The 15,803-nt window shown below is 42.9% G+C and overlaps 1 protein-coding gene across 1 annotated transcript; it reads right to left on the bottom strand.

Annotated features, from left to right (window-relative positions):
• Positions 1-311: 311 nt before the first annotated feature.
• On the bottom strand, positions 312-2,049 carry LOC123166634 (protein MOTHER of FT and TFL1 homolog 1). The gene is made up of 4 exons (XM_044584439.1): positions 1,745-2,049; positions 1,556-1,617; positions 1,361-1,401; positions 312-776 (listed from the first exon to the last, which is right to left on the bottom strand). The coding sequence occupies exons 1-4, from the start codon at positions 1,937-1,939 to the stop codon at positions 532-534; spliced, it is 543 nt and encodes a 180-aa protein (XP_044440374.1). The 5' UTR covers positions 1,940-2,049; the 3' UTR covers positions 312-531.
• Positions 2,050-15,803: the final 13,754 nt, after the last annotated feature.

The following is a 15,803-nucleotide window of genomic DNA, read 5'->3' as shown; positions in this document are numbered from 1 at the left end:
TCACTATGGATTAAACTCCATTTTCACTCACAAAAAATAGTATCTTCACCTAGGGTTTAGTATCTTCATGTAGGGTTACATCATGCATGCGGTGCATGTGTACGCTTTACCGGGCTCAACCTGCGAGCCCGTCTGGCCCGGCCGGTTTTCATCCTGTATTCATGTACTTCGCGGCTGCGACATGGGCGTCTATCACACAATATCATGCACTAATGCACACACTTAAACCTGCCAAAAAAGAACTGTTACCCGAAAAAAAACCCTGCATGCAGCCACAAGTACTTCACACTACGCGGCCGCTGCCATGGATCTCACACATAACCAATAAATACAACGAAGAGAGAAAGTGGTAAATATACATGGTCCAAAGAGTACCACACGCACCCGCAAGAAAAAACAAAGAGTACCACACAATACAAGCCCAGATTGTTCATGACAACGACAAGATGGATGATTAATTTATTGGGCCGGCGCGCATGCACGCACGCGCGGACGGACCAGCAGCGGGTTTGATCGGCCGGCGGCGACGAGCTAGTAGCGGCGGCGGCGGTTGGCCGGCTCCTTCTGCGCGTTGAAGTACATGGCGGCGACGGGGAGCCCCAGGTCATGGCGCTCTGCGAAGGCACGGGTGCTGAACCGCGCGCGCATGGCCGACGCTGCTGTGTCTCCGCCGGGAGCCGGCGCCAGCACACGCGCCTTCTGCTGGAACAGCACCAGCACGTAGCGGTGGATGCCCAACGGCGGCTTCGGACCCATGTAGGGCACCACCTCCTCCCCTGCACGCATGGATCATCATTATTATAATTAAAACGTAATTAGCATCTATAGCTCGCCATTAGCAAACAAATAGATATCTTCACCACATAGTACGTGCTGGAGTGTAGCTACACATAACGTAAGCATGGCGTTCCTTTAGGCTATTTTTTTCTTCTTTTTTGCAGTTTAGCAAGCAAAAGGCGGAGTAAAACTGGCCGATCTGCCGGCGGTTTGCTCCAGCAAAAGCGACCGATGCCATGCATGATCTGTTGTGTGTCCGTTGTGGCGAGGGTGACGGGGCTGCGCCGCTCAGGTTGACACGCGCCGTGGGCGGCACAGAGGGAGACGGGACGGAAGGCCCGCTACGTGTCCACCACATGGGGCCGGCAGCGTGGACACGTGTTCCGCGCCGCGGCAGGACAGGTATCGTGCGCCGGCTGGCACGTACCGCTGCGAAGCTGATCGTTTTGGGTGGATTTTCCTCTTTAGTTAAAGCTTGTTGTGGGATCAGAAAATACTGGACAATGTGCATCAGCGAAAAAAGGAAGTACTGGGCACTCCAAAACATACAGTATATATTACTCCGCATGTAGTAATATTTTACCTTGAGAAGGATCTGATCCACCAGGTATGTTAACCACCAGCCTGTTCCGACAGAACATTGCCCAGAAGAAACGTCAGAATTAATCAGCTAGCTCATACACGCATTAGTACAAGATTGTAAATGTAGATGCTCAGGCAGCACAATTACCAAAAATGGTACAAGTAAAAGAAGCAAATAAATAAATTAGTTAATTACCAGTGAAGCCACTCCTTCATGGTTGGCTCGCTGGGGCTCGGTGCGTCCGGGTCAGTCATGACCTGCAAATTAGAGCACGCCCGGTTTACAGTAACTTCAACTGAATCAGAGCGCATATGCAAGTACTAATCACGCATAAAGCACCATGGCATGCACACACACATGCAACACGCATATGAAAATACTGACCAGGGTGAAGAGATCGCCGGCCCGGCCGGCTATCTGGATCGAGGGTGCCGCGTCGGCGATCGACGGCTTGATCTCGCAGCCGTTCGTCAGGTCCTTCGTCCCGAAGCGCACGGTCACCGGCATGGTGGGCACGAACATGTCCACCACGTCACCGATCACCCTCCCAACCACAAGGGGATCCACATGGGCTGCCATGGCCGGAGGACGGCGATGAGGTCGAGCAGCAACAGCAAAACTAGCCAGCTAGCTAGCTGGATCTCCCGAGAGCACCTGCTTGTCTGTGTTGTATGAGCAGTGTCTGTATGGAGGAGAAAGTGTGAGGGGGTGAGAGAGTATTTATAGGTGGAGGGAGGTGGTGGAAGCATGACATGGACATTTTGGTGCTGTTGCGATGATAAGCATGCGTGATGGTTAGTTGTCATTTCTCCCAAGTTAGAGATTGTGTGTGATGTCAGTGTGGGAAGGCCCCTCTGACATATGCCAGTTCTGACTTTGGTCACTGACATGTGGGCCTGGCTTACTGACGTGATCATATGTCAGTGATCAAAGTTAGAACCGATGGGTCCACAGGTTGGTGACTAAAATTAAAATTGATGTGTCATACATGATTTTAGTCTATTTTGCGTGTTGATTATTCGTACGTGGGTGAGAAATACCGCGTGCGTCGTATATGGCACCTAGTTTTGTGAGCATAAATATTTGCTTGGCATTGTGGTGTACAACTAACAGATACAAATGTTGGTGACTAAAGTGAAAATTGGCGTGCCGTAGATGATTTGGGTCTATTTGCGTGTTGGTTAACCGTAGCTTTGATTATATGGGCGTGGAATGCCGCGTGCGTCGTATATGACCCCTAGTTTTGTGAGTGCAAGGGCTTTTCTCTCAAGCCACTCTACTCTTTTATTTCTTTCTGATTCCGGCGTTAGAGTTTACAAATGTGAATGACCTTTTCTAGAACAGCCACTAAATTGTATTCAAATAAAAAGGAATAAAAGACAGAAATTGAAACAAACAAATTGAAAGTTACACAACCTTCAACTGTCAAGCCTCACTATGAGTAGATTTTTGAGAAGACGGTTCGCGAGGCTTTACAAACTCTTGATTCCTTCATAATATAGTGTGTGAAGGTTCTTAGGTGACTTCTAACCATCTAGGAGGCAAACACTCTTCAGAAGTACTCGCTTTGACTCATAATATAAGATGTTATTACATACAATATACTCATATATTGGATATAATAACATTTCACATTATGGGACAGAGGGAGTAACAAGCAAAGCAAAGTCACACTCAAAAGATTTTCAATCAAAGTATTCTCAACAACCCAAATGATCTCTCTCTCTCTCTCTCACACACACACACACACACACACACACACACACACACACACACAGAGACACACACACACACACGCACACACACACACACACACACACACACACACACACACACACACACCCACCCACGCGCGCGTTCGCGGCCGCGCACACACGCACAGAGATACGTCTCAAACACTTCTACAATTGAATGATTCATACTATATTGTTATCAGTTACACACTTTGGGCATACTTTTTATCAATTTTTATTTGACTAACATATAAATAAAGTGCCCATGCTAGTTCCTGTATTTTGTTGTTTATGTAATTTCAGGAAAATCCAAAGAAAAAGTCCAAGAGAAATGGAACAAAAATAATTCAGGAAGTTAAACATTAGAAGAGACCCAGGAGCCAAAGACCAGCACCGGCGGGGGGGGGGGGGGGGGCTCTTAGGTGCCTAGATGCCTGGTGTAGAAGCCCCTAGGCCCATTGTGTCTACAATGGGTGTCTACAATGGGTGTCTACGGTGAGGAGGTAGCCCCCAGGGGCCTCGGTGTCCGATGGTTTTTATGTAACCCATTTACGTACCCTAATTATCAAGAAGTTTTTCACCGTCGGCACATCGCGTTTCCAAGGAAATCTTTGTTTTAAGCCCTCGTCCAGAACTCTGCCGAAGGGGGAAGCCATCTTTATCATCACGAAACCTTGATCCTCATGCTCCAAGATGAGTTGTGAGTAGTCCACCCCCTGAACTACGGGTTCATGGGACTAGCCTTGTAATCTCTTCATCTTGATGTGTTTAGATATTCAATACAGTAGTCATATGAGCCGCCTTACATGATTATGGTTTATCAAAAAATATTTGTAGCGGTAATGTTGATCATGTCACTGCAAAAATTTGCTCTATTTAGTGACAAAACCCTGGTGACGAAATAGGAAATGCCGCCTGATATCGTTATCTCTCGCAGCGCCCTCGACAACTTGGGCGACGTTCTGGCCTAAATTCGGCGACGCTTTTGGGCGTCACTTGGCATGCCCATTTTCTAGGACGATTTGTAGTGTCACAAAAAATGTTTGGTGTCACAAACAATGTTAGACGGGTTAAAAAATGGATAACAAAATGACTTGTTGGTGTTTAGAACATAGTACCTTATAAATTCGACCATGGCAGAGTTTATAACATAATAGAATCAAATTTTTAGGGTTTAGGGTTGAGATGCTCGTATCGAAATCCATTGATTGTTTTTCAGTGCGTGCTCTCAGTACTACAAAAGGTCATAATTTCTTAATACTACTTAATAGAACATACATGTTCGTCATCATCAAATCAGTACCAACAGTAGCATAAAACATGACCTACAGAGATGGATGATCATTGAGACAACACGACAGAGAGTCAGAACTACTTCTCATCTGGTTCAGCAGCAATGAAACCGAGGAAGAGAAAGGTCCTTGCACGTCCATGGTGTAGCACGAAGACAATCCCGTCTCCCATATCCATGTTGTACACGTCGACTACTTTGCTCCACCCATTAAGGACGATGCTTCCCCCTCCTTGTCCTGAACCCGAGTATGAAGTCAAACTGATGTTCACTCTATGATGGAGAACAGTTGTCAACTCTCCATTTGCACCCAGCTTCCTTGGCACAACACGTTGTGGAAGTATCTAGTGGCATAACACAATTTAAACACTTTAAGCAATGTACATAAGTACCTGGACTATCTGAAGATAATGAGAGTAGATACAATTCTAACCATGAATTTTTCGTGAATGTTGGCCTTTTTCAAAGTGTGTAGCAGGGGCACATATGAATGATATCTTGGTCCTACATTGTAACCTTCCGCGAGCATCTAAATTTGATCAACAAAGCCAATGAGAAACCACATCTCTTCCTAGCTTACTATGACCCCTTCAGTAACCTCCATGTTGTCTATAAAATATTTTGTTATGATATCCACTCTGTAATAATCTATGAAAATATTTGTAAATAATATTTGTTAAATACAGCAGCCGGATGAAATGTTTTTTGATTTGCCAGAATACTTACAATGGTGAGTTATTGGATCAGTGCTCGAACTTACCCGGAGGTGACGTTTTGGTTTTCCACCTAGTCCGAGGGACATTTTCATACCTACTACCAACTAGTACACTTTGACAAATTCTTTCCAACTACATCCCGTGAAAAAGGTCCTATCTTCTTCGTTCCTGGTCCTTCATAGAAAACACAAGCCCTCTCTATCTCCAGGTGGACATGTACAATGATCATGATAGATCTGTTTATACTCGGGTTCTTCAGAAGTTCGTTGCAAAGCAGCGGATGCACTAAGCAAAATTGAGAGATTGCTCAAAAATTCTAGGTTGTTTATGAAGACGGTACCATTTATGAGAGTGTTAAATACCATTTCCGACAATGCTTACTAGAATTTAGGACCATTGGATATCACAAATTAGGTTATAAATTTGTTAGTTTCAGAAAGAATTAAGAAAATATCAGTTTTGCAATACAAATCTGGAATTCTCTATTTCATAATAATCATAAAAGAATTTTTTAGATTACAGGTAGGTTACTTATGACATCTAAGGAGGGGAATGTAGCAATAAGTGGTACCAAGGGGGTACGATTGTCACTTTACCAAATTTAGTTAGGTCTACCTATTTTTAGATACTTTCCATTATAAGCATGATTTATGTTGAACTCGTGAGCTGATTTTTCTACTTATGAACCAATCATGAATCCATTAGCATTTATGTGTTAAAATCCACATGCAAAGAATCTTGACAACTTAACAAACACTTGAACGACATATACGTTTGATACACTTACAATCTAAGAAGCATACAGTAATTTCTTTTAATCCTTGCGGAAGCATGATGCGGAGGTTCTTGTCCTTCTGAACATAGGGAAGACCGCAAAGATCCCTAGTGTCCAAACACTTATAGCACTGCATATCCAAACCCTCGATTATTTCATAAATAGCATCTGAAGGTGATTTGTAGTGGATTAAGGTGATTTGCATCGGATAAGGAGATGTACTTGAAGACTTACCTTCATTTGGTCTGATTGAACTCGACGGCCTAGGGTTTTTTGGTACGGGAAGTCCTAAACCACGACAAGCATCAATGACAGGTGGCTACCCTCGTCGGCGTGTTTGATTTTGGGGGAAAGATCGCAACAATCCTCGTCCGCGTAGATGAAGCTGCGGCAAAGTATGTCCGCGGTACACACCGACGATAGGCGGCGAGATACTGGATTGGGACTATACACGGGCGAGTGGGGGTTTTCAGTGAAGGAGATGGAAAGAGACGACAAAGCTGATGGGACTATACACGAGCGTCTCTCTGGTTTGGTCCCACTTGTTAGCTGCAGCACATAAATATTAGGATAAAAATGCAACATACATTTTTTAATCAAAGGATAAGGAAAATACATGTAAAATAACAGATAATGTATGAAACACCTTTTTCTTTTTAAGTTTTGCAATTGAAATAAAATCAGAATGGAGTGGACTTGTGGGACATTTTCTTTAATGTCATGCATGGAAAATCAATAAAATAACTAAAATACATTCCCAAAATTTTCAAAACAAGGACTTCGAAACTATTTTAAAGGATGTGACAGAACCTTTAAACATTTACAGAATGTTTACAATGACTCTACCAAATCGATTAAATCAACCTAGAGGTATAGCCACTTCCCAGTCGGTCACCTATCCCCGGACTGCTCCAGCCACAACAAGCTTAGCATTCGAGTTATTTTCAAAATGAGGTACCGAAAGGGAAGATGCACCTTGCTGATATGGGTTGTCAATTAGACCTATGCCACCTATGAGAATGCCAAATACATTCTTCAAAAATTGACCAAAATTCACATCACAATTTGGAAACATGTCATGAAGTAATGCCATAGACCTTATAGAATCCAGTAAACATGTCTCGAAAGACCAAAAAATCATTCTCAAAATTATGAAAACAATGACTTGGAGGTTAATTTAACAGACATGGCAGAAAAGTTGACAAAAAATCATTCTCAAAACTTTCAAAACAAGTACTTGGGGGTTAATTTGACATACATGACTTAAGTTGACTAAAGTCATATCACATTTTTTGGAAACATGTCATAAAGTAACGCGATAGACCTTCTTCAGGCCAATTAACATGTCTCAAAAAGACAAAAAATCATTGTCAATTTTTTCAAAACAAGGACCTTGAGGTTAATTTAAGTGATAGGATGGATCACTATACATATTTAAGTGCGTATAGAACCGGTTCTATACACACTTGAATGTTTAAAGTGGTTCATCCCATCAATTAATTTAACCTCAAGGACACTTCCCATCCGATCGCCCATCCTCAGACTACTCCAGCCCAAGCATAATTAACTTGGAGTTATTTTAGGATGAGCTATCGGTAGGGAATCTGCTCCTTGCTGATATGGGATGCCTCTTTGCATCCTTTATGGCGTACCCGGCTGACCAAACGTTGCCGGCCCAATGCCACATCACTCGCGAATCTAGAAGCTTCACTCCCTCGTGTAGCTGCTTCCCGCATTTCCCCTATTTTTTGCTGCCTGCCCATCTATAGAACCTCCTCGCCCCGACCAATTCCGACGGGCAAATGCTACACATATTAGCTCCCATCCATGGTTTGTCTAAAAATCACCAGCTGCAACAATAACGACGGCAGATGAAATCACCTGATATCAAGTCGTCCATCTCCATGCACCGTCCGCCTTGTTCCCCATATGCTCCATTAGATCCTTGTCTGGAGAAACTCGAAGCCGCGTCAAGTGAGGTTGCATAAGAGGGGGCGTTGATGGAGGAGGACCTTGCAGCGATGGAGACTGAAGACGAGCATGAGGAGATGGAAATGGAGGACGACGAATATGAGTACGATGACCATGAGTCAGTGGTCAGCGATTTGCTTCTGGTGATTGCGGAGAAGCTGTCTCCAATGGTGGAGGAGGAGCTGCATCTCTCTGCCGCCTTGCAAGTGTCGTTTGATACCCTCATCACTAATGAAACTGATCCTGAGATGGACTCCACCGTCCTTCGCCGGTCTTGTGAAATTGCCTTGCAGGACTTCCTCGGCCCACACGAAGCAAGGTGGCAGTTCTATGGCGACGAACACTGCTACTTGGGAGCTGCGTTGGGATTTCCTCGAAGAGGAGAGGATGATGCAGTACAGTAAAGATAAGTATTTCCCTCAATTAAGAACCAAGGTTATCAATCCAGTAGGAGAACCACGCGAAACCTCATGAACAACACCTACACAGAAAAGAACAAATACTTGCACCCAACGCGATCAAGGGGGTTGTTAATCCCCTCGGTGGTTAATAGCAAGGATCAAGTCTGATAATGGTAGATAGATAAAAAACACAAAATAAAAGAACGATAAATAAATTGCAGCAATGTATTTTTGGATTTTAATATATGATAAAGGTAGACCTCGGTGCCACAGTTTTCACTAGAGGCTTCTCTCTCGAACAAAAACATACGGTGGGTAAACAAATTACTGTTGGGAAATTGATAGAAAAGCGCATAGTTATGCCGATATTGATCATGCATATAGGCATCACATCCGAGACAAGTAGACCGACTCCTGCCTGCATCGACTACTATTACTCCAAACATCGACCGCTATGCAGCATGCATCTAGAGTATTAAGTTCATAAAGAACGGAGTAACGCCTTAAGCAAGATGACATGATGTAGACAAAGTAAACTCAATCAATATGAATAAACCCCATCATTTTCCGCTTAATAACAATACAAATAGGTGTCTTGTCCCTTTGTCACTGGGGTATAGATCACCGCAAGATTAAACCCATTACAAAGCACATCTCCCATTGCAAGATAAATCAATCTAGTTGGCCAAACCAAATAGATAGATTGGAGAGAAATACAAAGCTATAGAAATCATACATATAAGAATTCAGAAAAGACACAAATATTTATCATGAATAATCTGATCATAAACCCACAATTCATCGGATCCCAACAAACACACCACAAAAGAAGATTACATCGAATAGATCTCCAAGAACATCACGGAGAACATTGTATCGAAGATCAAAGAGCGAGAAGAATCCATCTAGCTACTAGCTATGGACCCGTAGGTCTGTCGTAAACTACTCACACATCATCGGAAGGACAACAAGGTTGATGTAGAAGCTCTCCGTGATCGATTCCCCCTCAGGCAGAGTACCGGAAAAGGCCTCCAGATGGGATCACGGAAGAGCATAAACCTGCGATGCTGGAAAAAGTATTTTGGATGGCTCTCTATTTGGTTCCTAATTTTAGAGAATTTATAGAGCTAGAATTAGGTCAGACGGAGCCCCGAGGGACCCACATGGTACTAGGTCGCGGCCCAGCAGGGCGCGCGCGCCCTAGTACCTTGCTGTCTACTCATTCGCCTTCTAGTCTCCTCCTAAAGCTTCCAGGGTCTATTAGGTCCAGAAAAAATCATCAAAAAGTTTCGTGTCATTTGGACTTTGTTTGGTACCGAGTTCCTGGAAAACCAAATACAGGAAAAAAAACAGCAACTAGCACTTGACACTAACTTAATAGGTTAGTCCCCAAAAATGATATTGCATATAAAACATCCAAGATTGATACTATAATAGCATGGAATAATAAAAAAAACATAGATATGTTGGAGATGTATCAAGCACTGCACATATCAGTCCCGACCATTGTTCATCACCGAGCGAGCTCGCCGAGAAGAGGAAGTGATGACATTGAAATCTGGTAGTGCACCAAAGTTGTTGCGGACGTCGAGGACTAGTATTAGTGCAGGGACACGTTTTGAGTAAGGGATAAATTCCTCTGTAATGTATTTATCTTTCATCTTCAGATTCGTGCCCAAAAAGTTTGAGGAATGAATGTGTTATCTCTACGAGTGCTTTAGACTGAAAATAGCTTGCAAATGCGTTGCTAATTCATCCAAAATTGATGTGCCGACCATAGTCGATCTGTTTGTTCTAAAGTAGGCATGTCCACAGACTAAAATAGAAACTGAACTTTATGACGAAAGAATTGATCTTCCCCTCCAGACTTTAACCTACTTTATTCAATCATATGCAGAGCACAAAGCCATATGATTTCTACAAATCAACAAGCAATTTGCAGCAAATGTGCTCCAAATATACCAAAGTTGTGTGGGGACAAAATTGTCATCTGTTTGTTCTGAAGTAGGCATGTCCACTTTCTGAAATTGCTGCTGAATTTTTTGACAAAAGAATTGATCTTTAGGATTAGACTTTCACTTGATTTATTTAGTCATATGCAGAGCACATTGAAATATGATTTGTTCAAACCGACCAGCAATCGCAGTGAATGGTAGATGTATCTGACAAGTAGACATGGTGGATGTAACATGCATCTTACTTCTACTTGTGTACACTACACACATATCTTGGTTCATTCATGTACACGTTACGAAGCAAACCACACCCAAAGAGTTCACATTTTCTTCTCTGCATTTTGTACATGTTTGATACACTGATATTAATACCCCATACAAAAAGCTCAAATTTTGAATCATGATTAGGAAGAAAAGCACTTTTTTCCATATAAAAGTTCCAACAATTAGCTGTTTTCATCAAGACAACATGTGTGAACTAGGGGTATGGAAGTAGTGCTACTAGGTGGTATAAAATGTCGTAGCAAATAAATCTTGAAATGGTTATGAGTATATGCAAATACGATGAAATACCACATTGAATGACATGTATAATTAAGTTGTTTCAATCAAGGAGAACATGTGTGCACTAGGTGTATGGAAGTAGTGTTAGTAGGAGGTAAAAAAGAGTGTAGCATCTTAATTTTCAAATGGTTATGAGTACATGGAAAATGAAAGGAACTACCACAATGAATGAGAAAGCACATATACAATAAGTTGTTTGAATTAAGGAGAACATGCGTGCATTAGGGGTATGGAAGTAGTGTTAGTAGGAGGTACAAAAGGGCATACCATCTAGATTTTCAAATGGTTATGAGTACCTTGAAAGTGAAAGGAAATGCCAAAATGAATGAGAAAATATATCTACAATAAGTTGTTTGAATCAAGAAGAACATTTGAGCACTAGGGGTATGAAAGTACTATTAGTAGCAGATTCAAAAAGGTGTATCATCTTGATTTCAAATTGTTATGAGTAGACGAAAATGAAAAGGAAGTACCACAATGAATGAGAAAACACATCTATAATAAGTTGTTTGAATCAAGGAGAGCATGTGTGCACTAGGGGTATGGAAGCAGTGTTAGTAGGAGGTGCAAAAGGGTGTAGCATCTAGATTTCCAAATGGGGAGTGAACAACCATCAGGACATGTCAAGTGGTAATGTCAGTTCAAATTTCACCTGGAAAAAGATGTATTATATGATCTAATCTAAATTATTTCTAGTTGGTCATGTACAAGGAAAATAATGGTTCATTGGTAACTTGATCACTACACCTTGGCATGCCAAATAAACCTCTTCTAATGAAACAAATTGTACAAGCACGCAAATATAGCTCCACCTTCCTTTTTGTTCCCTCCGCCCTTTTGTTCCCTCTCTTTCTTTGTTCCTTCTAACTATTTTAAATGTCGTGCTCATTCTTCCCCCATCCACTGTATAAAGCTTCTTCCCAATTCACCAAATGAACCCACAACTTCATTCGCATGGTCCCTGTCGGTGTAAAATCCGGCAGACCTCGGGGTAGGGGATCCCGAGCTGTGGATCTCGGATCGGTGGTAACAGAAACAAGGGAGATGATGTTTACCCAGGTTCGGGCCCTCTTGATGGAGGTAAAACCCTACGTCATGCTCTTGTTTATATTGATGGAGATGTATTGAGTACTAGCTTGATCTACCTCGAGAGTGTAAGTTGTGTTCTAACCCTAGGGTTAGGTGAATGTTATTGTGATTCAGTCCCCTCTATAGGCTAAACCCTTTAGCTTATATACACGCCTGGTAGGGTATCTAGGGTTACATGGTCGTTATCACAGGGAATCGCGTGGAGGAAGCAGGAGATGTCTTGGAGTGTACGTCAAGTCTTCGGGCAGATGCAGTCTTGACCACGTCCAAGTGTGCAGCTTCCGGAGTCCATCCGATGGAGAGTGAGGCCCACATGCCCAGCTCAAGGACTATGGGCCGACTCGGTTGGCACCCCTTAGTCCAGACACCTTTAGTAGCCACCAAACTGGTCTTCTACGCCGAGGACAACTTTCTTGATGTAAATAACTTCGGATCCAAAGTCCTTGGCTTGACAGACGCGTTCCCCTTATGTGGAAATTCGAGATTCCTTTCCCTTAAAGGGTACTATGGACCACCCCTCAAAGGAGTAGCATTCCCGACCATGGCCAAGCCGAACTCGCTCAACGCCCGCAGACACGAGGTTACTTAACCACGAAGGCCAGCCGCATAGGTGTGAATAGTGCTTTATAGCATGACAACTTTATCAAAGCGGCACCACCCACGACTAGTCAAGCAGTTACTGCTCACCCGAATCAGGGCCCGAGGCATTCTTCTCATTGGCACGCCTCGTTAAAATGGAGATCGTGCTGATTTTCTTACAAATACCATTAAGATTTTGTTTCTCCCCGTACCCACAACGACATCTTTTGTAGGGAGTGGCGATTTCAATGGTGTGGCAGAGGGATTCTTGGGCTTTCACCAACCTATAAGAGTAAAAAGATAGCGACGAAAAGAAGTGTGCTCTCATTCCTCCTTGCTTGCTACCTCTCGAGCTCCAGTGCCTAGATCCAATCCCCCCTCATCCTTCGCACACATGCTAGTCTCCAACCCTAGCAATGGCCGACACCAACTTCAAGGGGCACTCGACTGGTTCCTACCGTTATGCAAGGTACCATCCTGGAGCTGGGTAGCGCGAGGTAAATCCCCACTCAGGTCAACACCCGTGTGCTGGACCCCAATCAACGGGTACCCACTCCCAACCCAGGGGAGAGGGTGGTCTTCGTTCCCCACCTCGTTAGAGGTCTGGGGTTCCCACTGCACTCCTTTGTGCGTGGGGTCATGTTCTTCTACGGGCTGGATTTTACTCATCTAGCCTCAAACTCTATCCTCCACCTTACCCCTTCATCACGGTCTGACAGGCTTTCCTCCGCATTGAACCACACTCCGGCCTATGGCTGAGGATCTTTGGCGTCAAGCCGAAGTCCCGAGGCTCCGAGCTCATGGAGTGCGGAGGCGCCATAATCAGAAAAACCAGATGGTCGGCTGGTTTAAAGGTAGCTTCATAGAGACCGTCAAGGAGTGGTAGCGTGAGTGGTTTTACATCATTGAGTCGCTTGCCACTGGCCAGGCCGAGGTCCTGGCATTTTTGGCCGAGACTCCAAGGAAGCTCATATCCTAGAAGAAGAAGGGCCTTGCCTGGGGAAACCTCGATGAGGTGGAGGCGCCGACCAAAAAGATCTAGTGGTGGTTGCTAGTACTTGAGCGTGTGTTGATTTTTCCCTTGAAGAGGAAAGGGTGATGCAGCAAAGTAGAGATAAGTATTTCCCTCAGTTAGGAACCAAGGTATCAATCTAGTAGGAGGAACACACAAGTCTCCAATAAATGCACCTGCACAAACTAACAAACACTTGCACAAAATGCGAAAAAGGGGTTGTCAATCCCTTCACGGTCACTAGCAAGAGTGAGATCTAATAGAGTTAGGTGTAAAAGATAGGTAAAAGTGTAAAATAAGGTGAAGATAAATAAATTGTAGCAGGGTATTTTTGGGTTTTTGATTTTATAGGTCTGAAAATAAAATTATAAAAATAGACCTGGAGGCCATAGGTTTCACTAGAGGCTTCTCTCTTGAAGAAAGCATACAGTGGGTAAATAAATTACTGTTGAGCAATTGATAGAAAAGTGCATTGTTATGACGATATCTAAGGCAATGATCATGAATATAGGCATCACATCCGTGACAAGTAGACCGACTCCGGCCTGCATCTACTACTGTTACTCCACACATGCATCGACCGCTATCAAACATGCATCTAGTGTATTAAGTTAACAAGAACGAAGTAACGCCTGAAGCAAGATGACATGATGTAGAGGGTTACAAACAATATGGTAAAACCCCATCTTTTTATACTTAATGGGAACAATACAATACGTGCCTCGCTACCCCTACTGTCACTAGGTGAGGATACCGCAAGATTGAACCCATCACAAAACACCTCTCCCATTGCAAGATAGATCAATCTAGTTGGCCGAACAAAATCAATAGATCTGAGAGAAATACAAAGCTATCTTAATCATGCATAAAAAGAGTTCAGAGAAGACTCAAATAATATTCATAGATAATCTGATCATAAACCCACAACTCATCGGATCTCAACAAACACACCGAAAAGAAGATTACATCGAATAGATCTCCAAGAACATCAAGGAGAACAATGTATTGAAGATCAAAGAGATAGAAGAAGCCATCTAGCTACGAGCTATGGACCCTTAGGTCCGTGGTAAACTACTCACACATCATCGGAAGGGCGGTAAGGTTGGTGTAGAGGCCCTCTATGATCGAATCCTCCTCCGGCAGAGTGCCAGAAAAGGCCCCAAGATGGGATCTCATGAGAATAGAAGCTTGCGGCGGCGGAAGAGTATTTTTGGTGTGCCCCCTTGTGTACGGAGAATATTTGGGTATTTATAAAGCTGGAATTAAGGTTAGGGGCGCTATGAAGGGCCCACGAGCTTGTAGGGCGCGCCTTGTGAGCTTGTGGCCCACTCGTGGCTCTCCCGGCCTTGTCCCGAAGCTTCATGGTTGTCTTCTGGTCCAAGAAAAATCCTCAGAAAGTTCCATTCCGTTTGGTATTGATTTTCTCTAAAAGAAAAAAACACGGAAAAAGGCAGCAACTGTCATTATGCATTGGGTTAATAGGTTAATCCCAAAAATGATATAAAATAGCACATTAATGCATAGAAAACATACAAGATGGATAATATAATAGCATGGAACAATAAAAAATTATAGATACGTTGAAGATGTATCAGGCATCCCCAAGCTTAATTCCTGCTCGTCCTCGAGTAGGTAAATGATAAAAACCGAATTTTTGATGTGGAATGCTACCTAGCATGTTTATCAAGTAATCTTTCTATTGTGGTATGAATATTCAGATCCATAAGATTCCAAAAAAAAGTTTAATATTGACATAAAAACAATAATTCTTCAAGCATACTAATAAAGCAATCATGGCTTTTCAAAATATCATGGCTAAAGATAGTTATTCCTACAAAATCATATAGTCTTGTCATGCTCTATCTTCATCACACAAAGTATTTATCATGTAGAACCCCGATGACAAGCCAAGCAATTGTTTCATAGTTTTGATGTTCTAAAGATTTTTCAACTTTCCCGCTATACATGAGCGTGAGCCATGGATATAGTACTATGGGTGCAATAGAAGGTGGTAGTAGACAAAAAGGAGAAATAAATTCTTACACTAACTAGGAAAATTAATAAGCTATGAAGATGCCCATCAATTGATATTGGTGCAAGTCAGTAGGGATTGCCATGCAACAGATGCACTAGAGCTATAAGTGTATGAAAGCTCAAAATAAAACTAAGTGGGTGTGCATCCAACTTGCTAGCTCACGAAGACCTAGGGCAATTTGAGGAAGCCCATCATTGGAATATACAAGCCAAGTTCTATAATGAAAAACTCCCACTAGTAATATATTATAGTGACAATATAGGACACTCTCTATATGAGTAACGTGGTGCTATTTTGAAGCACAAGTGTGGAAAAGAATAGT

The sequence above is a fragment of the Triticum aestivum genome, chromosome 7D (genome assembly GCF_018294505.1).
Source record: "Triticum aestivum cultivar Chinese Spring chromosome 7D, IWGSC CS RefSeq v2.1, whole genome shotgun sequence".
Taxonomy (NCBI): domain Eukaryota; kingdom Viridiplantae; phylum Streptophyta; class Magnoliopsida; order Poales; family Poaceae; genus Triticum; species Triticum aestivum.
Note: the sequence above shows the minus strand (reverse complement) of the source record. Positions and strands in the feature narration are given on the sequence as shown.